Source organism: Carcharhinus amblyrhynchos, chromosome 5 (genome assembly GCF_965287045.1).
Source record: "Carcharhinus amblyrhynchos chromosome 5, sCarAmb.v2.hapA, whole genome shotgun sequence".
NCBI classification, from domain to species: Eukaryota; Metazoa; Chordata; class Chondrichthyes; order Carcharhiniformes; family Carcharhinidae; genus Carcharhinus; species Carcharhinus amblyrhynchos.
Genome location: NC_137328.1, coordinates 83,412,777 through 83,440,469, shown reverse-complemented (window position 1 = coordinate 83,440,469; position 27,693 = coordinate 83,412,777). Strand labels below are relative to the sequence as shown.

The 27,693-nt window shown below is 40.9% G+C and overlaps 2 protein-coding genes across 5 annotated transcripts in view; one reads left to right on the top strand and one right to left on the bottom strand.

The window, feature by feature from the left end:
* arsk (arylsulfatase family, member K) overlaps positions 1 to 27,693 on the top strand; it is a 60,560-nt gene that overhangs the window by 27,898 nt on the left and 4,969 nt on the right. For 2 of the 4 annotated variants that reach the window (XM_080189103.1, XM_080189102.1), the window contains one exon: positions 7,568 to 9,793. The exons of 1 other annotated variant lie outside the window; for it this stretch is intronic. In XM_080189103.1, the coding sequence (XP_080045229.1) occupies positions 7,568 to 7,848 (281 nt within the window). In that variant the 3' untranslated portion in view covers positions 7,849 to 9,793. Of the gene's footprint in view, positions 1 to 4,539; positions 4,681 to 7,567; positions 9,794 to 27,693 lie in introns of those variants that run through there. One more of the 4 variants, XR_013886682.1, reaches the window with a different exon arrangement.
* On the bottom strand, positions 17,336 to 18,440 carry LOC145343348 (putative G-protein coupled receptor 150). Its single transcript, XM_080189569.1, has one exon. The coding sequence runs from the start codon at positions 18,438 to 18,440 to the stop codon at positions 17,394 to 17,396; it is 1,047 nt and encodes a 348-aa protein (XP_080045695.1). The 3' UTR covers positions 17,336 to 17,393.

The window sequence follows — 27,693 nt, the reverse complement described above, 5'->3', positions numbered from 1 at the left end:
TAAAGCCATACCAACCACCTCTACATCTATACATCTACCCACCACCATACTGTGGCACTGCTTATCTTTTCTATAACTAAATGCAGTGAAAAGTATTGCAAAAAAATGCACTCCTGTGCAAATGCAAGGATTGCAACACATGAACAAAACTAATTAAATAGGTATCACATGATGATTTAAGACGCGCAACCACTTGAAGCATTCCCCAACAAGAAAGAAGAGGATCCCCAGCCAGAGAACCAAGGTCTCTTTCCCCTCCCATTGCCAGAGCACACCTGTGGAAACAGATATGGAAGATATTGATTGTGAATTTACAGGATAACAGTCAAGGGTAAAGAAAAATAACACCAAGCCTCTGTGTTCAACATATGTCTTTATCAGGGTAAAAGACAACATCACATCAGCAGGAGTAAAAAAAATCACGAGGGAACAGAAGTCAGGATAAATGATGAACTGCAGAATTATAGCCATTCGCGGAGTTAGAAAAGGCCGAAACTATGACCAGAATGTCAAGGAGCATCCAGTAATCCTCCCAGATTTCACTGTAGTTTCCACAGTTCGATCATGCTGCTATCCCAAAGCCAGATGAGCAGGAGCCCAAACCCCAGTGGACAGGGAACATCCATAGCGATTAGTTGCCTTCCTCCCAATCAGCATTGAGGTCAAGATAATGCAAGACCAGTGGTCGGGTTCTCCAGCCAACTCCAAGCCTCGAAAGCCAGATCAAATGTGCTTCATCGAACTCAAAGAGGCCCAGCCCCCGAATCAAGATTGTGAAAGCATAGCAGCCAGTTCTCAAAATCAACCAGGAATCTAACTACAGTCCCTCTTTCTCGGGGGACTAACACATCGGCAATCCTAGAAATGCTTTGATCCCTTTTCACCCCAAGAGCAATATCTAACTACCTCTTGAAAACATACAATGTTTTGGCCTCAACTGCTTTCTGTCATAGTGAATTCTGCAGATTTACCACTATCCGAGTGAAGAAATTTTTCATCTTAGTCCTAAAAGTTTTACACCTGACCCTTGATTCTAGCTCCTCTACCTTAGGGTAGATGCAGGAAGGACATTCCCAATCTGGTCCTGTTTTAGACTAACACAGACACAGTCAGATGAATGGTATGAAGGTTAAATAGAGCTTTCTAAGGAGTCTAGTTTCTGCTCAAATGTACTATTGGCTGTGCAGGATTGACTAGAATATGTGATATTGTATCACTTACTGTGTTGATGTTTGTTTATGTATGGAAACATATATTCAAATGATTATAGTTATTTTATTCAACATATTTTAACATGCTAACCATCATGTTATCAAATACAGGAAATTACATAATCATTTACTGTCTAATAATTTCTGACTCTTGTCAATTTCTAAGTAAATGGATTCTAAGAATTTAAAAGCTGCAGATTCATGTCCCTTTGTCCAAATAAAGTATAATTTATTGTAAAGCTCAGTTCCTTTTAAGCTGAAGCCGGTAATTTGAAAATTTAAGCAAATCTAATTAAAAACCACGTATGAGTGATTCAGAATTTTTGTACTCCCAGAAGAAAATGGTGTTTTTGGGGCACAATGAACTCTGTTATGGTGCATGCAGTTTCCTTGTAAAAATTATCATCCCTTATGACCCCTTAATGATTACAAATAAGGCAGGGTTATGGATCAACAGAACATAGGGGCTTACTAACTTATATCTGGATTATTTCTGAAGATATCTTTCATGAGAGAAAATAATAGATGGCTGTGAGTGACAGGGGATACTGTTCAGTGTTGAGGATTATTGCTCTTTTTTATGTAGAAACCTAAGATTGTTGATTAGTGATTTGTAACATGATAAGAAATTTTTTTTTATTCCTGGCATAATGATTAAAGTAGTCAATAACTAATTATTAATTGCATGTTTGTGCATTGCAATTTTGTGAATTCCTTTCAGTCAATGTTGGACTACAGACTGGTGCCTATTAGCATCACTGAATTTTAACTAATTTAATCTGAGTTTGCAATCCCTTCATCTTGTCCATTCATCCAATTAACTCCTAGGACCATTGAGGTTGTGTTATTTAGAAATTCATTTGTATGATTGAACAAACCTCATTCTATCAGAAGTTTATTTTCTTTATAACCACAATGATATTTCTTCACCCAAGAAGAGATAAGAATAAGCTTCATCACAGTGCTTAAGACATTTCAACAACTTATAAAAAAAATATAAATTACCCCTTTTCCATCTGCCAATTGCTCCAATGTTTTTGCTTCTTATCACAGCCCATACAAATACAATAACCTCCATCCCAGTCAACACTTTCTGTTATCAAATCCACCACTTCTTTCCATTCTCTTGCAGTCCAAGGACTTACCATAGCTAAGACTTGATGTGAAGAATGGGCACAATAGAACAACAATTGCAACAATTAATTTGCCTCCACATTCCAGTGTCAATTTCAACTGTCATGTACTTGACAGCTCTCTAACTTGGTTATCAAATGCATTCTTGTTTCCTGCCTTTCACAACTTTCCACAATGATGTAAGTAAAAGTTGAAGCTATTCTAAATCCACTTGGGTATAAAGAAGCTGCAAAGTCATATAAGCTTCTCTACAAGAGCAATAATATAGAGCAGGTTATTTTCCATTGCATTAACGTGTGCCACTCATCTGCCCTTGCACCTTGAATAGTGTTCTGTGGACCATGCAAACTGCAGTCAGATGGGAAAGCTCAGGCTACAGCCACTGTAACACATTAGACAGTATGGATACTCCTGCCTCTTGTCCAACTTAAAATTGGTCTTGTCATTGGCAATGATAGAAGTATTCCCAAGATCTCCTTGGATTTTTCAACTTCACCCCAAGGAAATCACTTCTTGCTCCATTATATTTTCTATCTCCTGGATGCTGATTGGTCTCCATTTAAATTTTTGAGAAGGAGACTTGCAATTGTGGCATACTGCTTTAAAATGGCCCAGCCCCAGTAGGCTTGACACTCTGCATGTATGAAGGGACATTCTTCATGCCTATGTGTTTCTTGGCACCACAGCGGGAGCACTGGTTAATGATGGCCAGTGTCCTTTCTTTGTTCTGGGTTTGCTTTTTTTTCATAGGTACATTGCTACCTCTTGCCCACAGACTAGATTGAGTCAGTGGTCTGATTCCTCAAGATTCTCCATCACTGGGGATGAAAATTCTGTTCTGCTGAAGCTTAGCCTGTTTCATTAATTGAGCTTGGATAGTATTAACTCCCTGTATTGCAGAAAATCAGATAACTTGTCATCAAAGACACCCACCACAATATACCTGATAACTTACTCCTTTAGATCTCCATATTCACACCTATTAGCCAAACAATATAGGTCATTAATGAAAGGATCAATACTTTTTCTGCATTCCTGAGAGCAGCTATTAAACCTTGCCCCTTGTATTAACAATCTTTTGTTCCTCTGAAGGCATGAAATATGAATCAAAGACTTGAATAGCTTCTTCACAAGTTGCTGTGTCCTCTTTAATGCCCTGTTTTATTAAAATGTCATCTATGCTACAGGCAGTGGAATACAGAAGTGTGCTAACCTTCTCTTTCTTGGTCTTCTGTGCTAACCCTGATACCAGTGCTTCCTGTGTGCCAGTTGGTCGGGGCCTTCCATGTGGCCTAAGAAGTTAGTTTTTCCTTGATCATCTATTACTTTAATCAATTGTCCTGAGTCTCTGGCACTTTATTTTTGATTTCTGCTGCAGTAGTTCTCACTCTTCTGTATTCTTGACAATTTTTCCTTTCCTGGCAGCAGCCATTTTGCATAGACCCTTACAAATAAAGTTAACCACTGCCACCCTAAGATAATAAGAGAAATGAGCCCAGAGTGTTTTTGACCAACATTAATGGAAGCGAGGCATCCAGGAACTTTCAAATGTTTATTCACTACTTCATACAGGGGCAGATAAACATGAGGCTCTTTCCAGAGGCATCTGAGTTCTAGAGATATGTAATTTGACATCAAATTCACTCCTAGCATAACATCTATTAACCCATTATACTATAGAGTTAAGTAATGGAAAAAAGATGAGTGAAGTAGCAGGTACTGTAGGGTTGAACAGAAAAGCTGACATGATCAAATAGAAAGAAAAAGAGAGAGTAGAATTTTAAAAAGTGGACAATTCCTATCTATTTTTGGTTTCTGTCAATGCATTATCTCTGAAACAGACATAGAAGTGCCATTGGCAAAACTTGCCACAACCCCAAAATAGTTGCTGTATAGAAGGTAAAAAAGAGTATCATTGAACAAGTGCAAACTAGGACAGACAAAAATGAAGAGGTAGTGGGGTTGAATTGCTAGTTAAAAAGGAAATTAATGCAACAATGAAGGATATTGGCTCCAATGATGTGTAATTTGTATGGGTAGAGCTGAGAAACATAACAGGGCAAAAAACACTACTGGAGATTGAATATAGACCACCAGACTAGTGGTGATGTTGGAGATGGCATTAAGCAGAAAATTAGAGATGCATGCAATAAAGGAATATCTGTAATCATGGATGACTTTTATTTGCATATAGATTGGGCAAATCAAATTAGCAACAATACCATAGAGGAGGAATTCCTGAAGAGTGCACAGGATGCTTATCTGGACCAATACATTGAGTAACCAACCAGAATGAGAAGGAGATCGCAGAAATCTATAAATACAATTAGACAGGGTAGAATTTGATTTGATTTATTAGTGTCACGTGTATTAACATACAGTGAAAAGTATTATTTCTTGCGTGCTATACAGACAAAGCACACCGTTCATAGAAGGAAACGAGAGAGTGCAGAATGTAGTGTTACAGTCATAACCAGAGTGTAGAGAAAGATCAGCTTAATGCAAGATAAGTCCATTCAAGAAGTCCACATCAAGAAGTACGTTCCTGATGGCAGATGAGCCCAAAACTAGGGGGTCACAGTCTGAGTATCTCTGAGGACTGAGATGAGGAGAGATTTCTTCACTGAGAGTAATGAGCCTGTGGAATTCTCTACTGCAAAGGTTTAAGGCCAAGAGATTGTATCTCTTCTGGAAGGGGTTAGATATAGCTCTTGGGGCTAAAGGGATCAAAGGATCGGAAGGTAAAGCAGGAACAGTTATTGGGTTGAATGATCAGCTATGACCATAATGAAGGGCGGAGGAAGCACAAAGGGCCTATTGGCCTTTCCATGCTCCCAGTTTCTATGCTTCAAACACAGCCTAGGAGGTTCAAAACCCATTGCCTCCTCCTCTCCTTGCTGGAGTATTTGTCTCTGAGCACTTTTAACTTGTATTGACATTTGTTTGATTATTACAGTGAATCTTTAATTGCCATGATGTGGAGATGCCGGTGTTGGACTGGAGTAAACACAGTAAGAAGTCTGACAGCACCAGGTTTAAGTGCAACCCATTTATTTAATAAATAAATGGGTTGGACTTAAACCTGATGTTGTCAGACTTCTTACAGTCTTTAATTGCCACAGCATTTCACACAACTAAACTACTAAAAGACTTCTGGAAAGTCACTAAGACAAATGTATTTTAAAATGTCTCCTTGAGTGAAATTCTTGTTCTGTTAAGATTCCTGCTAAATCTTTGCATCATAGTTTTATTACTATCATTTCCATCCATTTCAAGAATTGATGCTCAAGACACTTATTTCTCATTTTCAAAATACACATATGATAATGCTGTAGAGCAGTAACAATTAGTTGACGGCAAACTTTCCATGGTTACAACAGATTTTGTCTGGTGGTCACCATGGAAATGGTAGCTGGGCAGAAAAAATGCACGAACTAAAAATAATCAGCAATATTATTGAGTCATCACTCATGTCTGTGCTTGTAATTTTGCAGGGATTCTATGGTTTACTGTAACACTCTGGTGACCAGCAGAGCCTCAAGGGAAATAACATAAAAGATTGTTGGTGGCATAGTGGTATTGTCGCTATATGGTATTTCAGAGACCCAAGTTCAAATCCCACCATGGTAGAGATGCAGTGGGTGCTGCCTGAGATGGTTACAATGAGCATGTCTCTCTTTGCACATGTAGCATTCCAGAAGATAGCTGTGGCAGTCTTTCACGATGTGGGTATGCCGGCGTTGGACTGGCGTAAACACAGTGAAAAGTCTGACAACACCAGGTTTTAGTCCAACCTATGTGAGTATATTATCAAATAAATAGGTTGGACTAAAACCTGGTGTTGTCAGACTTTTCGCAGTCTTTCACTGCATTGTTGCAGGTGGGAATGCTCTGCATCTTGCTATCTTGAGAGCTGTTGAGATTGTTTCCATAACGGTGGCAATTTTTTTCAGGTAACTTTGCTGCTTTGCAGTCATTCCTGTCATGCCTTCTTCACATAGTTTTTCTGAAAAAATGATGTACTTAGGCTTGGCTACTTCTGAAAATCTTCCAACATGATGTTTGTTAGGCCTTCATAATTGAGCAAGTTATCACAGCCTAACTTCAGAGTTCATATTTTCAGGAGTACTAATAATTAGTCAAATGTGGGAGTTTTTATTTGTTCATGGGATGTGGATGTCAATTGCATGACCAGCATTTATTGCCTATCGCTAATTGCCTTAGACAATGAGTTGCCTGCTTAAACCTCTTCAGTCTATGTGGTATTAGTACACCCACAGTGCTGTTAGGCGGAGAGTTCTAGGATTTTGAGTCAGCACTAGTGATTGTTTGAAGTTAGGATAGTGTATAACTTGGAGGGAAACTACAGGTACCTTTAGTTACTTTAAGTGACATAAATTGTGGGGACTGAAATGCTGTTGAAGAATTCTTGGGAAGTCGTTGTAGCTTATCTTGTGAAAGGTGCACACTAGTGTGGTATGCTACTGATTGGGAATGAATGTTTGAGTTGGAGGATTGGGTGCTAATCAAGTGGAAAGTGTTGTCCTTGATGGTGTTGTGCTCTTTGAATATTGTTCGAGCCATATTCATCCAGGCAAAAAGGGACGTATTCCATTATGCAGGTGGTGTTTTCCCATGTGTTTGCTACTCTTGCTCTTCTAAGGGTTAGAGGTCATCGGTTGGAAGATGCTGTCAAAGGAGCTTTGCAGAGTTGCTGCAGTCCATCTTGCATATAGTACACACTGCCACCACTGTGCGTCAGTGGTGGATAGGATGTCAATCAAGCAGACTGCTTTGTCCTTGATGTTGTCAAGTTTATTGAGTGTTGCACTCATTCAGGCAGATGGGAAGTGTTCCATCACACTCCTGACATGTGCCTTGTAGATAGTGGACAGGCTTTGGTTAGTCAGGAAGTGAAATACTCACCTCTGATCTACTCTTGTAACCACAGTGTTTATATGGTTGTTTCAGTTTAAGGTTCATTGTAATCCCCAAGATGTTGAAAGTGAGTGGGCAGGGTGGGGGTGGGGGGGTGATGTTCAGTGATGGAATGAAGGTTTTGTCTGATAAATGTCTTCAAAATATTTATTGTGAATCTTTATCGACAGGCCTCCTGTCATGAAGTTTGAAATCAACTTCTATCTATTCATGATGGCACCTATGTTGTGAAGTTGATTTTTAAAAACCTTTGCGTTGATCGCTTTCTTAAAATCTCCCTCCAGATCTATCCACTGATCCAGATGAATTGACAAATGTGGCTACTAAGTATTCAGAAATTGCAAGCATCCTTGATGAGAAACTTCGCTCCATATTAAATTACCCAGAAGTCTCTGAAATTGTTCATCAATACAACAAACTTCAGTTTATCAAATGGAAAGAAAGTCTTGGAAAAAATTACACAGATGTTATTGCCAATCTCCGATGGCACCAGGACTGGCAAAAAAATCCTGTAACTTATCAAAATGCTATTGAAAAATGGTTATATTCGACTACTAAAGTGTAGTGTTACATATATTGTAGTTTTTCACACTTGCATTGTTACCTCAAGTGTTCCCAAGCGATCCATCCTTGGCCCTTTCCTCTCATTATCTATTTGCTGCTACTCGCAGACATTATCCACAAATGTGGGGTCAGTATCACATATTTCTTTTTCTATCATGGGCTGTGCTTCCAACTCAGGATGGTGTGTGGCTTGAAGGGAGACCTGCAAGTGATGGTGTTTCATGTATCTGCTGGAAATGGTAGCATAAGGGTGGTTATGCTACTGGACGACTAATCCAGAGGTCTTGCCTAATGCTTGGTAGTTATCTCTGAAGGATAACTCCCAACAGCCCATATGTGATACTTTGTCATCAAACCAACCCAGTATTATTGGGGGGGGGGAAGGTTGATTAATGCCTGATCACAAAACAGATGGTTCAATGGCATTGTATTCCCAAACAATCTGCCTGAATTTGATACTCTTAATGAGGTATGGTATTAATGAGCTGATGCTAAAAGCTCACAGACTTAGTCACTAAGACTTGAAATTGTCAATTTAGCTCCCACTACTGCATCTATCTCTCATACTAGCCCAACAAACTCAGGCTCCTCCATGCTCTATTCCTATGGTCTGTCTTTCTCTCCTTTGGTCTGTCTCATTTCACCTTGTCCATGAGACCACCTTTTGGTCTCTTGACCCTCTTCAAGCTGCTGGCCACCCAACTTTCCTTCCTGGTCCTAATGCTTAGCTGATACTGTAATTGGTTTATCACCTCAGGTAATATAACCTTTTCAGATCCTGTCAGTGTTATCCTCCCTTCTCAAATGTAACTGTATTGCTATGCCCCATCTCCAACCTCACTTACTAAGTCCTTAGGCGTGTCTCTTCCCAAATCTGTGCCCACCTTTGACTAAACTCTATAGTTGAATGGACCTCATCAGTTACCAGTGATATCACCTGAGATTGACGGTGGTGCTGTATTCCTCCTGATTCTTCTCAAGCTCTACACTGCCTTTGACACAGTTTATCATGTCATTGTCTCCAAACGCTTTTACTCCACTGTCCAGTGAGTTGGATGCCCTCGTCTGGATCCATTCTTTTCTATCCAATTGTAACCAACATATTTCATGTGATAGCTCTTTCCTCACCCTTTGCAAACAATTATGGTTCCTTCAAGGAACTATCTATGGTCCGGTCCTATTTCTCACCTAAGTGTTGCCTCTCAGGTAATGTCATCCAAAGGTGCAATAAAAGATCCCACATGTCTGCTGATGATATCCAGCTCTGTCTCCACAATTACCTCTGTGTTTGTTACTGATTTTCCAAAATCCAGCACTGGATGAGCTGCAATTATCTCCAGTTCAACATTGATGAGACCAAACGCATTGTCTTCAATATAAAAGAAAAATCACTGCTGGATTGTTGGTGTGTTAACCTATTAACTTCTGCCTGCTATCCTGTGAATTTATCGATTCACTATGCCTACGTGGCAGTGCTGCAGCATTTTGATTTGATTTATTATTGTCACATGTATTAGCATACAGTGAAAAGTATTGTTTCTTGTGTGCTATACAGACATGCCTCTATGTATGATGCATGTGTTTGCATTAATTTCTTTAGATTGATTTTCTTACGCTCCTATAGTATCGCAGAATAACACCTTTGTTCTAGTCTTAACTTTTGTTTATTCCATGCACTTTTAATCTCTTATAGTTTTATTTTGTTTAATGGATTGTTGTCGTATTATTTGGAGAATGAAGTAAAATGTACAGACTTTGATTTCCTTTATGTTGGGGGTCAACTAGAATATTACAAAGATTGCCTGAAGGGACTTGGTGTTTCACATTTGAATGGGGCTTCATTATACCTCAATGGTCCACAAGTTCAAGATTATATACATGTCTGTGTAATCGTTCACATTAATCTGCGAAAATGTTAATAATAAAGAGGTTGATTTGAATAAAATAGCTCCAGAATAACAGTTTTACTTTATTTTTTTTCAATGACATGTCATTGGCCAGTATTTGTTGGCCATCCTTCACATGTAAACCAGAGCAATAAGATCAACAGCTTTCCTTCCCTTAAAGGAGAATAGTGAATCAGATGAATTTTTACAGCAATCAATGATAGTCGCCATTACTGATAGTAGCTTTATATTCTGGATTTATTTATTGAATTTTTATATTCTATCAGCTGCCATAGCGGATTTGAACCATTATCTCTAGAACATCAGCTTAGGTTTCTGGATTATTAGTCCAGTGACTCCCTATTTTAATTATTTGTTTTGTTTTTATATTTCATGTAACATTCATGTTATCAGCATATTGGGCGGCACAGTGGAGCAATAGTTTGTTCCAACCTTCGGTGACTATGGAGCTTGCACGTTCTTCTGGCCTCCTTCTGCACTGTAGGGATTCTATGATCATATAAGGCCAAATTGATGTGTTAGCCATGACTAATTGGTTGCGTACTTATCTCAGAGTCACATGTTGAGCGTTCAAGTCCCACATCAGGGAATTCCACACATAATTGAGGCTTACAAGGTATGGCCAAGGAAGTATGAGTTAGAGTGGTGAATCAAAAAAATCTCCATTTACAGTTAAAACCATAGAGTGAGATTCAGCTGCTGTAATGTTAATTACCAATGTGAGAAGGGTTGGTTGACTGTAGTAATTAAGACTTCTTACTTGATTAAATCAGCACTTAATATACTTCTGAGGACAGCAATGCCCACACAGTGATGTAAGAGAATATATAATTTGAACCCAGTGGTCATTGTAATGTTGGACAAAGAAACATGTCAAACAAGGATGGAGACAGCTTCCAGCATAGAGCTTTACTATATGTATGCATATATTTTCTAGTATTGATAAATACTTAGGTAGTTTAACATTAAGATATTTGTAGCCTTATGATTTACCAAACTACACCCTACACTTTCCAACACTACACGGTGGTAGTGAATAGAAAAACCGAAAACCTCAGACTATAAAAGAACATTAAAAATCCAAGAAAACTGGAGGAAAAGTCAAACCAGCATTCTGCCCTGAAGAAAAGCTCAGGCACAGAAGGGAATCACCAGAGAAAAACTCAAAGGTTTGGAAGCTGAAGGCAATAATGTAATTTCTCACTACAGCAAAGATTTATAATTTCTGGACAACTGAAGTCCTGAAAAAAGTTAAATAGAGCAGTGGTCAGAAAGTGGTACTCAAGTCACAGTCCAATGCCTGAATATATAGCAGCTGAGCTCACTACAAACAAAGAAAAAAAATTAAAATCAATTGTGACAGAGTAGGCAGTTTTACCATCACGGGATTCAATGCTTTCAAGATCCCAGAAGGTTGTGTTAAAGCTCGGAAGAATCAAGTCAGCCAACGCGACAGGCATTGTTGAGAAAATGTTAATGCTGCACTTGCAAATGCCATTACAGCAGGAGTATGGGAAAACCCTCTGTCCAAAATGTACAGTGGCACCATCGTGGATTTTCACAAACCTCTTAAAGATGAACAAGCAATTTAAAAGGGTCGTAAATGTAGCCCAGTCCATCACGCAAACCTGCCTCCCATCCATTGATACTGTCTACACTTCCTGCTGCCTCAGAAAAGCAGCCAGCATAATAAAGGACCCCATGCATCCCAGACATAGTCTCTTCCACCTTCCATTGGGAAAAAGATACAAAAGTCTGAAGTCACGGACTAACTGACTCAAGATACAAAAGTCTGAGAACAAGTACCCCAATCAACTCAAGAACAGCTTCTTCCCTATTGCCGTCAGACTTTTGAATAGACCTACCTCGCACTAAGTTGATCTTTCTCTACACCTTAGCTATGACTGTAACACTCCAATCTGCATCTCTCCTTCCTTCTCTATGAATAGCATGCGAGAAACAATACTTCTCACTGTATACTAATACATGTCTCAATAATAAATCAATACAAATCAAAATGTTTTACCCATTATTCAGACTAAATTTAACCAAATCCACTCCCCAAGCTCAATTTTAGTCATAGAGTCATTGAGGTTTACAGCATGGAAACAGGCTCTTCAGCCCAACTTGTCCATGTCGCCCTTTTTTTAGAACCTCTAGACTAGTCACAGTTGCCCACATTTGGCCCATATCCCTCTATACCCATTGTATTGAACTTACCCAAGCCCCACATCAATCAAAAGATTGGAGATTTTGAAGAAAGAAATTCCTTAGCTACAAGATGACTTCAAGTTTGGATAAAAAGACAAGATTTAAAACATAACATACTGCTTTAATTTGTAACTAGATAGTCAATGATATAATACCTAGTCTTAGGCCCTGATTTTACCAGCATAGCCGCCCCAAAATCGGGGTGGGTGAGGCTCACAGAACGACACTCCCCATTGGCCTCGGGTGCAATCTTGCAACCCTCGGGCAGCTGTGCTGGTAAAATCAGAGTGAATCAACAAATCATCTACTAAATTTGATGATGTTTTAAAGTCACTCAAAGCTTATTTTAACTCCAGAAGTTGCGAAATCCTTGAAAGGGCTAAGGTTAATAAATGTATCCAGCAACAAGGAAAACCTGTCAACTTCTTAATTAGTGAACAATACAGAATGGCTGAAGGATGTGATTACAGTGACCTGAAATCTGATATAATCAGGAATGGAATAGTTGTATGAGTGGCTGACGATGCACTCTCAGACATGCTTCAAAGGAAAGCCTAATCCTTGAGAAAGCCATCCAGATTGTGAGACAATCCAAAATCCATTTGTAACACATACATAGTAAGAGGAGAAAGCAAGCTGTGGTACAAAATAATTTAATTCTGTCCAGCCAGTGAAACAGCACTGAAACAGCAACTCACGGCAAGCAAGATCCTAACTGACCAGTAGAGCGACCATGCCAGCACTGTGAAGCAAAGCACTCCTACTTGCATGATCAATGTTTGATCAAGTGTGTGTGCTTAAACCCACACAGTTCTCTATCAGACCTTGGGAGAGACTAGGAATCAATATATTTGTCTTTAATAGCAAATCATTCCTTACTGTGGTGGATTACTTTTCTAGGTGGGCTAAGATGAAGCAATTATACACAATACCCACAGATTCAGTAGCTAAACTATTGAACAAGATAGTCACAAGTCATGGTTTCCTGGACAATATTCTACCCAATAACAGCCCACAATTTTCAGACATGTGCTTCTCCTAATATGCCAATATATCCAAGTTCCATGGGCGCTCCAGTTCCCCAAGATACCTATGGTTAAACGGGAGGACAAAAGAGGGGTCAGCATGATAAAAGTCTTCCTTAAAAAAATGAAGACATCCAAGTAGCACTGTTAACTTACAGAACCAACCTGTTACAATGTGCCTGAAATCCTGATGCGTGCAGTTTTCTGCCCAGATACCAACTCTGCCAAAGAATCTAATATCAGGATTGGTAGCCTAGAATTACCAAGACATCCAAAAAAAAGAGAGCAATCCCACCACCAGAAGCAGACCTCTGGCTACAACAAAAGGTACCACATCAAACACTTGCCACAACTGAAAAAGGAAAACAAGGTCTGGAGTAAAGACCTTGAGAGAGACAGAGAGCACTGTCATCCGGAAAGCTGATAAGCAACCCTGCCTATACCTGTTTGGCACCCAAGAGATTATGGCCAGGAGTGAAGGGGTGAGGGTTCTCCTTTTGCCTGAAAAGGTCCCTCCCACTGTGCAGTAGAAAGAAATTGAGAAAGACATCCAGTTGGCAGAACAACAACCTCCATTCAAAAAAAACTTACTTGCAGTAACTGAGCAGTAAACTCAGTGGTGTGTGCAAGATATGAAAGGGTAATAAAGCCTCTGACCACTTGAACATGACTAAGAGACTTGAGAGGGGGAAATGGGCTAGCAGTAATGATGTCATGCATGGTGTAAATTGGGATAACTTGGGAGAGGTGAAGTGTAAGGATCAGGCTCATAATGAGTAAAAGTAGGACTGAGTATAGCACCACTTACACAGTGATGTAAGAGAACACATAATCCACACCCAGGTCACTCTAGTATTGCACAGAGCTGTAAGTAGTTGCAAGTATGGATACAACTCCTAGCTTAGACCTTTACCTATGTATATAGTTTCTAGTAGTATTTTTTTGTTCAGTCAAGAGATGTGGGCTTTGCTGATTCGGCCTATATTCATTGCTCATTCATAATTGCCATTGAGGAGGTGGTGGTGTGCTCTGATGAAGGTCATCCAGACTCAAAACATTAGCTCTGTTCTCTCTCCATAGATGCTGTCAGGTGCACTGAGACTTTCCAATATTTTCCATTTCTGTACAAAACCTATCCCATTTAACATGGTGGTGATGCTACAAAGCATGATGGAGGGTATCCTGAATGCAAAGACTGGACTTTGTTTCCACAAGGACTGGGCATTGGTCATTCCTATCAATACTGTCATGGACAGATTCATCTGCAGCTGGCAGATTGACGTGGCTGAGGTCACGTACCGAGTGCTGAATTGGCAAGAAAACTGGTCAAGATCACAACTGTTTTCTCAGTGCAACTTCAGACCCAAATCTCCCACTCTGAGCCATGCAGAGATCCTAAACGTGAAAATCATTAAAAATCTGGGGGGTGGGGGTGTGTGTGTGTGTGTGTGAGATGGGGGGCAGTGCTACTGAGGCTGACAGCTCCGTAACTCTGCACTTGCACAGTGGCCCCAATCTGTCAGTCTCCCTGTTTGCTGGCCACCTCTGTCGCTGGCCAGCCCGGGACCCCCACAGAACAGCCCCCATGACAGTTCCTGGGCTAGCCCTGGAACCACACCATCCCCATCCTGGATTGCCCTCATTTCCAGGCCCCCCTCCTAGCAGTGGCGATCCTCCCCTACCCCGCTGAACCCCTCTTCTTCCATACCAACACCCCCCCCCCCACTCCTGGAGGCAGACTGCCCCGACTGGAGGAAGACCCCACTCTGACAGAGCACCCTCCCCCAGCTCGCCCTCATCGCTGGCCTCCTGGCACGATGCCCATGCAGCAACCCCCATCCCCACCAATCGCCCCTAGGCCCTGCCCACAATAGGCCCTGCTCCCTTGGGCAATGCTGGAGGCCCACGTTGGCACTGCCCATTCCCAGGGGCACCACCCCCTTTCCACCCAAGCCCTGGGGGGCCCCAATTGTTCCCCTTTACTCTGGCAGGTCTCTCACTAGTTCCTTGAATGTGAAGAGCTACTCTAAACCCTGCCAGAATGAAATTCTCCTGGGAGGGTGGGAGATGCTATCGGGCCTGGCAAGTTCCATGCTAGGCCCGATAAAAACATTTGAAATAGATTAAAAATACATTTAAAACAGTTTAAACCCCTCTTCCCGCCAGTTTCCAGCGCAATCCCAGCTGTGCCTGTTCTCTGGCTCTGGGAGGTGCGCATCCGTTGGGAACACTTAAGTGAATCCTGCAAAATGATCAACATGCACATCTCCCAACCCGACCCAGCAGAAAATTTGCAGGTCGCGTTGGGAGATTCACCCTGTTGTGTGCAATTTTGGTGTCCTTATCTGAGGAAGGATGTCCTTGCTATAGACAGAGTACAGCAAATGTTTACCAGTCTGATTCCTGGGATGGCAGGTTTGTCATATGAGGAGAGACTAAGTCGGTTAGGATTATATTCACTGGAGTTTTGAAGAATGAGAGGAAATTTCATAGAGACTTATAAAATTCTAACAGGGTTAGACAGGGCAAATTCAGAAAGAATGTTCCCAATGGCGTGGTGTCCAGATCTAGAGTCATAATTTAAGGACAAGGGGTAAACCTTTTAGAACTGAGGTAAGGAGAAATTTCTCCACCCAGAGGGTGGTGAATGTGTGGATTTCAGTATCACAGAATGTAGTTGAGACCAAAATGTTGTCTGATTTCAAGAAGAAATTGGACATAGCTCTGGGGTCTAAAGGGATCAAGAGATATGGGAGGAAGGGAGGTCAGGATATTGAATTTCATGATCAGCCACGATCAAGATGAATGGTAGAGAGGGCATGAAGGGCTGAATGGCCTACTCCTGTTCCTAGTTTCTATGTTTCTAAGTATATTTTTTTCTTGCTGGCTCCCTCTCCAATTGTTGAAAACCCAGCCTAGCAGTTATGTTCTTTAGGATTCAGCTAGCTCAATCTGTAGTGGTGCTACTGTGTCATTCTTGGTGATGGACATTGAAGTTCCCTCACCCTGCCACCCAGAATATATTCTTGCCACCTTCACTGCGTCCTTCAAGTGGTGTTCAACATGGAAGAGTACTGATCTATCATCTGAGGGGACCTGATACATGGTTGCCATACCTATGTTTGCCCAGATGCCATGAAATTTAATGGGGTCCAGAGTAGATGTTGAAGATGCCCAGGGCAACATCCCTGATTGTATACCACTATGCTGCCACCTCAGCTGGGTTTGCCCTGTTATTTGGACAAAACATATCAAGGGATGATAATGGTGATATCTGGGACACTACCTGCAAGGTATGATTCTGTCAGCATGACTATCCCACGAATGAATTTAAAAAATCCCAAATAAATGTCATAGAATCCCTACAGTGCAGAATGAGTATATTTAGCCAATCAAGTCTTCTCCAACCAATAGTTAATAAATAACCACTGAATTACCTAAGACCACCAATACCTTAATAGGATCAACCAAACTATGCCTAACACCTTACCACACTTAAGATTTGAAATGGCTTGGAGTAAATTCTTGTGGTGAGATTACTTCGTATGTACAGGAATTGCTTCATCGCTTTGAATGAGGGGCCAGACAAAAAAGATGCATTTTTGGACAGTGGAGTGGTACATCTTCAACTATAATCTTTGTGATTTCTGCATTTAATTGTGCATTTGTCCTCGCCCGAATTTGCTATAGTTTTGTATTTAAGTAACTGGCCCCATCATTATTTTGACAGCAATTTTGAGACAATATGAACTATTTGACAGCTTTGTCGATTTACATTTGAGCTGTGGCGAAAATCTTAAATAAAATGTCTATAATTCTAATATGAATGGCATTGTTTACTAACATTGTAAATTGATGCTTTTAAAAGCGTAAGATCGTACTCGAAATCGTCGTTATTTTAGATTTTAGGGGAATACTTGAAAACGCAACTTGCGAATATCTGTAAGCTGTAATGGGTGAGGTGACAATTAAATGCAGTCGAGATTGGCACCCTTTAATTTACTGAAAGTAAAAGAGAGCTGATCCATTTGCTTAAGAAGACTGTCAATGTGTCCACAGGAGCGGTGGTTTAATTTTGGGGATTGAGCTTCCAGCCTTCTTGTAACGAAAGCGAATGAACAATCCAACCAAAAAGCTGATCATACAGAATACGGGAAGAACGGTATTAGACCCTGCAGAGAGCAAAAATATGTTGAATTGTTCATTCAGAACCAAGCAGCAGTTTAATAAAAGGGAAATGATCGAAGGCATAGCTATTGTACATTTCCACATACAGAATATACATATTCAATTCAAAGAGTTTTGTAAAAAGAAAGTATATTTTGAGAAAATGACTAGCGACGCTTACATGTTCGCTGCCTGCAATGGACAGCAATGCCATCTGTACTTTCCAGATTTAACTATTACAGGGGCGCGAGTTCTGTGCTGAGAGATCGAGGTACAGTATGGATGGTGATGTCTGCTTCAGATGTGGTGGTGCCGGAATGCTCTACACGTTTCCCAATTGCGCACAACTCCCTGTGGAAAGTGTTTTCTCTGTAATCTTTCAGACAAACGAAGCAGACGTTCTTCTCCAGTCGGCTCAAGTAGACATTGTTGGTCTTGAAGAAGAGGTAGACATATGGGTTGACGGCACTGTTGGAAAGCATAAAAATTCCTAAGACCGCAATCACCTTGGTGTCTGTTTTAGTGATGGCCCCGAAGGCGACTTTCATCTCTATGATAAAATAAGGCGACCCGCAGACAATAAAGAGAATGATAATCAGGAGGGTCATCTTGAGTGTCTTCACCTTGGCCCTGGGAATGGAGCTGTTGGTAGCGATGATTCGGATTGGCCTCTTCTGTTGCTTTTGCTCAGCGTTTTCACTTGCCTTGCAGTTTTCAATGTGCTGCTTCTTCCTCCGGATGATCCAGAGGATTCTCGCGGACGCCACGCACAGGATGCAAAAGGGAGCAAAAAAGACAGTAATAGCTCCAAATACGATATACATCTGGAAGTGCCATTTGGGCAGTTGCCCAAACGTGCTCAGGCATTTCTTTCTGTCTTCCAGTAATGACAGTTCGTAGACAAAGGCTTGGGGAATCGAGAGCACAAAAGCACACATCCAAGATATGGCAATCAAGATCTTGGTAGGGAGGGGAGAATCCAATGGGTTGACTATTACCTGGTGCCTTTCCAACGCGATAAGCGCAATGATGCTGGATGAAGCAATCGGTCCAAAAACCTGGAAAACTTTGAAAAATCTGCACGCGAGATCTCCTGCCAGCCATTCACCTTCCAGCACCTCCCAAATGATCTGAGTTAGCAGCGTCAGGTTAGAGACACAGAGGTCCGCCATAGCCAGGTTAATGATGAGGAAATCAATCTTCCGCCTCCTGCTTTTGCTGCAACAGATCTTATGCAACACGGCCAGGTTTCCTACCAAAGCCAGGGCGAAGATGACCGACATGGAGATTATTCTGATTGGCCTGTTGTACAATGGGAGCTCAAAAACTTCGCTCACCTTACCTGATGAATTCATATTCCAGGCATCCAGAGAAAAGTTTCTTTGAACCAGACTGTCCAAAATAATCGCGATCTCCATTAATCTGTAATTTCGCTTATAAAGTTGTTTAGGTTCGGGGTGAAAACTTCACAGTCTCGAAGCTCGAAACGAAAGATTAAAAACTCCAGATCATTAATATCTGATATAAAAATATCTGTAATCCACGTCATCTGATGTCAGGACCAGTGTAAGTAACACAATGTTCGGTGTTAGCGGGGAGCACGTCTGACGTTTCTGCTTTCTTTCAGTACAGTCAATTCAATCTAATAAATAGTGTTCTCTCCAAGCCTTTCAAAAGCAACACCTGTGACGCCTCCATCCACTTGTTGCTGTAACAAAGCAAAACCATTGACAGAACTGAATTAGACAGACAGACTTGAACAGTCTCTTGAATTAAAAGTTAAAATTCTATTGATGTCTGCCTGCTATGCAGGTTGGAGTAAGGAATGAGGTTATTCTATAAAAGTTCAGTGCTTTATACTAAAACAATTTATGTTCAGAGTCGATCGCTGGCATTAATGACAAATAAATTTGATATGATATGATTTATCATTGTCACAAGTATTAGTATACAGTGAAAAGTATTGTTTCTTCCGCACTACACAGACAAAGCATACTATGCATATAAAAAAAGAGAGAGTGCAGAATATGGTGTTACCATCATAGCTAGGGTGTAGACAAAAATCAACTTAATGCCAGGTAGACCCATTCAAAAGTCTGACCGCAGTAGGGAAGAAGCTGTTCTTGAGTCAATTGGGGTACTTGTTCTCAGACTTTTGTATCTTTATCCCGATGGGAGAAGGTGGAAGACAGTACGTCCAGGATGCGTGGGGTCCTTAATTATTCTGACTGCTTTTCCGAGACAGCGAGAAATGTAGACAGAGTCAATGGATGGAAGGCTGGTTTGTGTGATGGACGGGCTTCATTCACGACCCTTTGTAGTTTACTGCGGTCTTGGACAGAGCAAGTGCCATACCAAGCTATGATATAGCCAGAAAGAATGTTTTCTATGGTGCATCTGTAAAAGTTGGTGTGAGTCATAGTGGACATGCCAAATTTCCTTTATTTTCTGAGAAAGTAGCATTAGTGGGCTTTCTTAGAACATAAGAACATAAGAAATAGGAGCAGGAGTAGGCCATCTAGCCCTTCGAGCCTGCCCCGCCATTCAATAAGATCATGGCTGATCTGTCGTGGCTCAGTTCCACTTTCCCGCCCTCTCCCCATAACCCTTAATCCCCTCTCTTATCAAGAACCCATCAACCCGCTTCTTAAAAATATTTAGCGAGGCAGCCTCCACCACTTCAACGGGCAGAGAATTCCAGAGATTCACCACCCTTTGAGTGAAGAAGTTCCTCCTCAACTCCGTTCTAAACCGCCTCCCCTTTATCTTGAGGCTGTGCCCCCTAGTCCTACTGTCTTTTTTGAGTGGGAAGAGTCTCTCCACCTCTATCCTATCCATCCCATTCATCATCTTATACGTCTCAATGAGATCTCCCCTCATTCTTCTAAACTCTAACGAGTACAAGCCTAGTTTATTCAGCCTCTCCTCATAGCTCAATCCCCTCAACTCCGGTATCAGCCTAGTAAACCTCCTCTGCACTCCCTCCAGGGCCAAAATATCCTTGCGCAGGTGCGGCGCCCAAAACTGCACACAGTACTCCAGCTGCGGCCTCACCAATGCCCTATACAGCTGCAGCAAGACCTCCCTACTTTTATATTCAATCCCCCTCGCTATGAAGGCCAGCATCCCATTCGCCTTCCTGACCACCTGCTGCACCTGCAAGCTGGGTTTTTGCGACTCATGCACAAGGACCCCGAGGTCCCTCTGCACCGTCGCCTGCTGCAGTTTTTCGCCACGTAAGTAATAGTCCTTCCTACCATTCTTCCTACCAAAGTGGACCACCTCACACTTGCCAACATTAAATTCCATTTGCCATTTCCTGGCCCATTCGCCCAGCCTATCTAGATCCTTCTGCAGACTCTCCACACCCTCCGCACAATTTGCCTTTCCCCCAATCTTGGTGTCATCAGCAAATTTCGACACCCTGCACTCGGTTCCCTCCTCCAGATCATCTATATAAACATAAACATAAACATAAGAACATAAGAAACAGGAGCAGGAGTAGGCCATCTAGCCCTTCGAGCCTGCCCCGCCATTCAATAAGATCATGGCTGATCTGTCGTGGCTCAGTTCCACATTCCCGCCCTCTCCCCATAACCCTTAATCCCTTTGCCTATCAAAAATCTATCAACCCGCATCTTAAAAATATTGAGCAAGGCAGCCTCCACCACTTCAACGGGCAGAGAATTCCAGAGATTCACCACCCTTTGAGTGAAGAAGTTCCTCCTCAACTCCGTTCTAAACTGCCCCCCCTTTATCCTGAGGCTGTGCGCTCTAGTCTTACTGTCCTTTCTGAGCGGGAAAAGCATCTCCACATCCCATTCAACATCTTATACATCTCAATGAGATCTCCCCTCATTCTTCTAAACTCTAACGAGTACAAGCCTAGTTTATTCAGCCTCTCCTCATAGTTCAACCCCCTCAACTCTGGAATCAGCCGAGTAAACCTCCTCTGCACTCCCTCCAAGGTCAAAATATCCTTGCGTAAGTGCAGTGACCAAAACTGCACACAGTACTCCAGCTGCAGCCTCACCAGTGCCCTATACAGCTGCAGCAAGACCTCCCTACTTTTACATTCAATCCCCCTCGCTATGAAGGCCAGCATCCCATTCGCCTTCCTGACCACCTGCTGCACCAGCAGGCTGGGTTTTTACGACTCATGCACAAGGACCCCGAGGTCCCTCTGCACCGTCGCATGCTGCAGTTTTTCACCACGTAAGTAATAGTCCTTCCTACCATTATTCCTACCAAAGTGGACAACCTCACATTTGCCAACATTAAATTCCATTTGCCAGTTCCTGGCCCATTCGCCCAGCCTATCTAGATCCTTCTGCAGACTCTCCACACCCTCCGCACAATTTGCCGTTCCACCAATCTTGGTGTCATCTTAACTATAACATCAGCATGAAGGGAACAGGACAGGTTGTTGGTGATCTGGATACCTAAAAACTTGAAGCTCTCGATCATTTCTACTTCGCCCCCATTGAAGTAGACAGGGGCATTGCCTCCACTATGCTTCCTGAAGTTGATGACTATCTCCTTCATTTTGTTGACGTTGAGGGAAGATTATTGTCATTCCACCAGTCCACCAGATTCTCTATCTCTTTCCTGTACTCCGTCTTGTCATTTTTTGAAATCCACCCCACTACAGTGGTGTTATCAGCAAACTTGAAAATCACATTGGAGGGGAATTTGGCCACACAGTCATAGGTATATAAGAAGTATAGTAAGAGGCTGAGGTTACAGCCTTCTGGAGCACTGATGTTGAGAATGATCGTGAAGGAGGTGTTGTTGCCTCTCCTTACTGATTGCAGTTTGTGGGTTAGGAAGTTCAGGATTCAGTTAACGCAAGGTGTTGATTAGGAGGTAGACCCCACGTCCCCTAGCCTTGCCTGAAGCCTGCAATATGGTCAGTTCGGTGGATTGAGAAGCGCTGTGGTTGTAGGACACAGTCCAGTGAAGCAGGAGTGAACCATGTCTCCATGATACAGAGTACATTGCAATCCCCATTAAAGGCAACCTGTGAGGAATGCAAATCAGATCTCTGATTCCATGTGTGAACAAATGCCCTTATTCCTGGTGATTTCAGAATAAGATTTGTTTTCACATTCTGTTTGTTGGATATGCGAGATAGCATCAACTTACAGTCAGAGACCTTTTAGCAGATTCTGTACATTTATTGGATTCAGCAGTGTGGTGTTTACAAATTCAGTCACCACACTGGCTGTCTTCTTAAGTCCTGAACTTATCTTGCTGGGTTTAGTAGGATAGCGATGATCTATGATTTTTGATACTGTTCAAAAGCCATATTATCACTATGAAACAAAACAAATGATGCTGAAAAATCTCAGCAGGCCTGACAGCTTGAAGAAAGAATTGAACTCTGATAAAGGGTCATCCAGACACAAAACATTGGCTCTATTCTCTCTCCACTTGCTGAGATTTTCCACCATGTTATGTCTTTGTTTCAGATTCCAGCATCTGCAGTATTTTGCTTTTATCACTACAGAAACCATTTTAACACTGTAAACACCCAATCTCCTTTACTGGTGTGTGCTAGTTTAATATACTGACAGTACAATACAATCCATAAATGTAATGATGATATTATGAAAAATGTAATTTCAAACTGTGTTTAATAACATATTTTGGATATTAGAATGTTCAATATAGAAGTATTTAAATATTTTTTGAATATTAGAATATTCAATATAAAAGTATTATTAAAAATGTACCAATGGTGTATTTAGAAGATGTAGCATATCCCAACTTAAATTATGTTCACTTTTTTGTGATGCGCTTGATATAGATTCATGTCACCTGAGAATCTAATATGGTGTTATCATTTAAGCCAGTTGTTTTGTTGAAAATTGCTTCAAATGAAAAAAAAAGTTCTTCTGTTTCAGTGCTTAGCAGAGCTTCATAATTTATTTCAGGTAAAATACAATTTATTTTGGACATTGTAATTATATTTAGGCATATAATGGATCCAGTTCTTGCTAACATTATTTGTGATCGTACCTTAAATTATACCAAATTAGGGTCAAAAGCAGATGGTTCTATCCTTGAATAAATTACAGTAAATTCTATGTTACAGCATTGTCCTATAATATTTAGTTGCAAACCTTAATTAATGTTTTTAAAAGAACATAAGAACATAAGAAATAGGAGCAGGAGTAGGCCATCTGGCCCTTCGAGCCTGCCCCGCCATTCAGTAAGATCATGGCTGATCTGTCGTGGCTCAGTTCCACATTCCCGCCCTCTCCCCATAACCCTTAATCCCCTCTCTTATCAAAAACCCATCAACCCGCGTCTTAAAAATACTTAGCAAGGCAGCCTCCACCACTTCAACGGGCAGAGAATTCCAGAGATTCACCACCCTTTGAGTGAAGAAATTCTTCCTCAATTCCACAAATGATTTCAGAAAAAAATCACTTTTTTTAGCAGTTGAAATTTCTAATATTCAAAGTATGGTATTAAACACAGTTTGAAATTGCATTGTTCATAACATCATGACTACGTTTATGGATTGTATTATCCTTGTGTCTTTTAATGCATTCATTAAATGTTTAGACTCAAAGACTTCAACTTCTCCCAAACACAGGGATCTGGTCTTGGTATTTTGCACACTAATGATTATTTTCTGAATGCAAATTACCCAATTCTTCAGAATACATCAGCACCAATTAGCAGAATAAACTGTTGGGATATTTTTCTTTAATTTATTCCAATCACTTTTCAAAATTATTTGATGAAAACCTGCACAATATTTTTTTAAAACTTCAGCCAGGTAAAACTTTTATGGATTTTTTAATTTAAAACAATGAGTCCATATGTATGATTGTTTATCTGTATGGGTATAAGAGAGAAATATCATACTGGCTACACATTTCAGATTTTACTTTGCATTCTCTAAACTTCAATAAGTCTCAGAAAGAGAGAACATACTTTTCTTCAGCCTAATTTGATATCATTTTGCAGAAAGAATTGATTAATTGAACTTCTAAGCAAACAGAAAATTTTCAGTTATTACATGATGATCATTAGTAAAGATAAAAAATAATAAATCAATTTTAAATTAATTTATTTATAAATACTCAAAGATTTTAGAGGCGATCTTACCATTGCACCTTGTCAACCGATGGGCGAGGCGAGTCGGTAAGATCATGAGAAAGCCAAGAAATTAGGTTCGTGCCCGATTTCTCCCTTCTCAGAATCTTACCGGCACTGGATATCTGGCGTTTTGGGTGCAAGGCTGAATATATTATTTAAATATTCTTAAATGGTGATTTAAATAGAATTAGCAAGCCAGGGACACTATTGTCTGGGCTCACTTGCCTTTGTCACCTCGGCAGGGAAAGTTCTCTCTGGCAAGGATCACGTATGGTCCCCCATTTATGGAAACCAGATGGGGTAACCTCGCCAGTACAATCGGAAGTCATTGAGGCCTATCTGGAAGATTGGGAGGCTGGGGGCGGGGAGTTGGGGGGGGGGGGTGCTCCTGGGTGGTGCCAATCCAGCACACTGGCAGTGTTCATTGGGCACCAGCCAGTGCCAAGAGGGTGGGACCTGTCATGATGGGAGCCAACTGAAGGTGCGGGCAAGTCTAGGGCGGGATGTTCAGTGAGGGGTGGAGGCTGTAGCAGCAGTCTGTAGGGGAGTGGTGGACTGGTGGGCACTCTGCAGTAGTCATCAGTGGGGAAGGGAGGAGGGGACTGCTGCCATTCTGCAGTAGCAATTGGTAGGGATATGGGCATTCATGATTATTCTGGGAAGGGTACTGATCGTTCTGGGCAAGGCAGAGGAGCAATCATTCCAAATGGAGGGGGATGGTCATTCTGGTTGGGGGTCCTGATCGGCTGCGGAGACCCACAGTAGAAGGAGGGGTGGGGATGCTGGACCATGAGATCCAGCTGTAGCAGCAAAGACAGTGATAGCTCTCTGTGCTCTCAGGGCACAGAAACCTGCGCATGCACAATGTCACCCTCTGCTGATATCAGCTGGCTTTCAGGCAATTTAGACTCTACTGCTCCTTCTGCTGGTGGAAAACAGATTGAAGTTTTTAATTGCACAGAGTGTCATAGGATTCGACTGGTAGCCTAGCTGAAATGATGGATTTGAAACGCTCCCATTTTCACGCTTGTTCTCTACTTATTTTTTTTTGGTAAGGTCATCCCCTTCACCTTTAGATTCTCAAATTGTGTCCATTCTGTTCCATAAAACAATCAATGCAGGTTTTTCAATTACTTTTTCAAAAATTGTAATGTATTTTACTAAGTTTCAAAACTACTTGTAATCTTCACAAAGCTATATGATGATTCCCAATATACTGTTCACAACTGATTAATTGAACATGAATTGGTTGGTGAGCCAATGTGTGTCTTTATACCTGGAAAGATTATGCACTGTGTAAATGGCCTACCTGTGGCTCTCTCCTCTTGGTGCCAATTATAATTATTGATAGTAGCAGTGTCAATCATAGATCAAACACTAATGAGTGGAATATTTATTTTTAGTCTCTCTCTGATGTTTAATGCATGCTTTGAAAGTTTAAAGAAAATTTAGAGACAGCTAAATCTTTTAAGGGCCAATTAATACAGTACATATTTTTCTCTGTGAGTGAAGCACGGTGAGAATCGGTGACCTGTTGCCCCTGGTAACAAGCATGAGTGTTGATTTTCTCAGCACTGCACAACAATGCAAAGCAAGTTCAATATTAATAATTACTTTATAACTATATTCAAGCAGGCACTTAAGGTGTTTGAAATAATCTATCAAACCTTTTTGAAAAAAAAGCAGGAGAAAGACTCACTGAGCTGCTCTGCACTGACAGATCTAGAATGCCAAAGAAGATGTTGGGCTTTTGTCCACCCTCACATTTAATGTTGGCCAGCAAGAGCCCCTGATGAGTAGCAAAGCACACTTGGTATTCCAGACTTAGAAACTGGAAACACATAGCCCCAGGTCTGATGACAGGTGAGTAGTACATTCATCAGATAGTAATTTCCCCTTTTTTTAATTTCACTTTCTATCTTGTGTTTCTTCTTTCGGTTTGATTTCTTCCAATTTGTTTTCATCATTTTCTTCGTAATTTGTGTTTCCCTTTTCCCTTTTCTTTGCTGTCTTTCATTATCCTTGTTTTTCTCTTTACCCTTATGTATGCATCATTGCTAGTTTGAAGTTGCAGCTTGTCCTGACTTGTGCTCTTGTGTGTTGATATTTATCAATGTTAGTGCAAGTTTTTAATAGTAATAGCAGAAAAGAGGGATTTGTTGTTTTGTTGTTGTTACTGTTGAACAAGCAACCAGTCAATTAAAACTGAAGTTTTAAAAGTAAAGTCTCCATTTATGTCCTTTTTTGAGTGCTAGCTCACTATTTACCAACAATATCTTATCAATGTCACACCTACAAAAGGATATAAATTCACTTCTTCTTTTCTAGATTGCTGCAAGTCCTTTTCTCTCTATTTTAGTACATGCAATGTTTTATCTGATTTTCACTTGGGCTGGTTTTTCAAAATTGAACTTACAAATTCATTGAGTTGTAATTTACTGTCAAAACATATTGAGGCTGACGCACAGCATGTACTAATGGGACAGCAACTTCAGGCAAGGAGTAGATATATGGTTAAACATAGATCACCATATGTTACCATTCACGATATACCACTTCGCTGTTGGCTTTCTTAGTTTTGCTAATTTGATATCTCGTACTCTCACCATTGAACTGCATTGAATGGCATGAAGTTGTTTGCTGTATTAGTATGATAGACATGAACTAAACTTGCCATTGAAAGTTAAATCTTGTTCATTTCGGTCTAAGTATCTTTTTTAGCGATGTGCTCAGTATTAATTACTGCCAAGTCAATATCTCTTACACAAAAAATTAACTATTATGAGCTTGGAATCTCATTTCTTTAGGTTTTAATAATTGTTAGTTTGGAAAAAATATCAAATTTTCCTTTTTATATAGAGACATAGAAACTAGAAGCAGGAATAGGCCATTCAGCCTTTCAAGCCTGCTATGCCATTCATTTTGATCATGGCTGATCATCGAATTCAATATCCTCATACCCCTTCCTCCCATATCCCTTGATCCCTTTAGCCCCAAGAGCTATATCTAATTTCTTCTTGAAATCAGACAATGTTTTGGCCTCGACGACATTTGGTGGTGATGAATTCCATACGTTCACCATATTCAAGGTGAAGAAATTTCTCCTTACCTCAGTTCTTAAAGGTTTACCCTTTATCCTCAAACTTTGACCCCTAGTTCTGGACTCCTCCACCATTGGGAACGTTCTTTCTGAATCTGCCCTGTCTAACACTGTTTGAATTTTATAAGTTTCTATGAGATCCCCTCTTACTCTTATAAACTCCAGTGAATATAATCCTAAACAACTTAGTCTGTCTTCATACGATAGACCTACCATCCCAGGACTCAGCCTGGTAAACCTTTGCTGTACTCCTTCTATAGCAAGGACATCCTTCCTCAGATAAGGACACCAAAACTGTACAAAATACTCGAGGTGTGGCCTCA

What these genes read in the sequence shown, in the direction of transcription:
- LOC145343348 (XM_080189569.1), bottom strand. Translation starts at nt 18,440, where the DNA reads ATGTCGGTCATCTTCGCCCTGGCTTTGGTAGGAAACCTGGCCGTGTTG.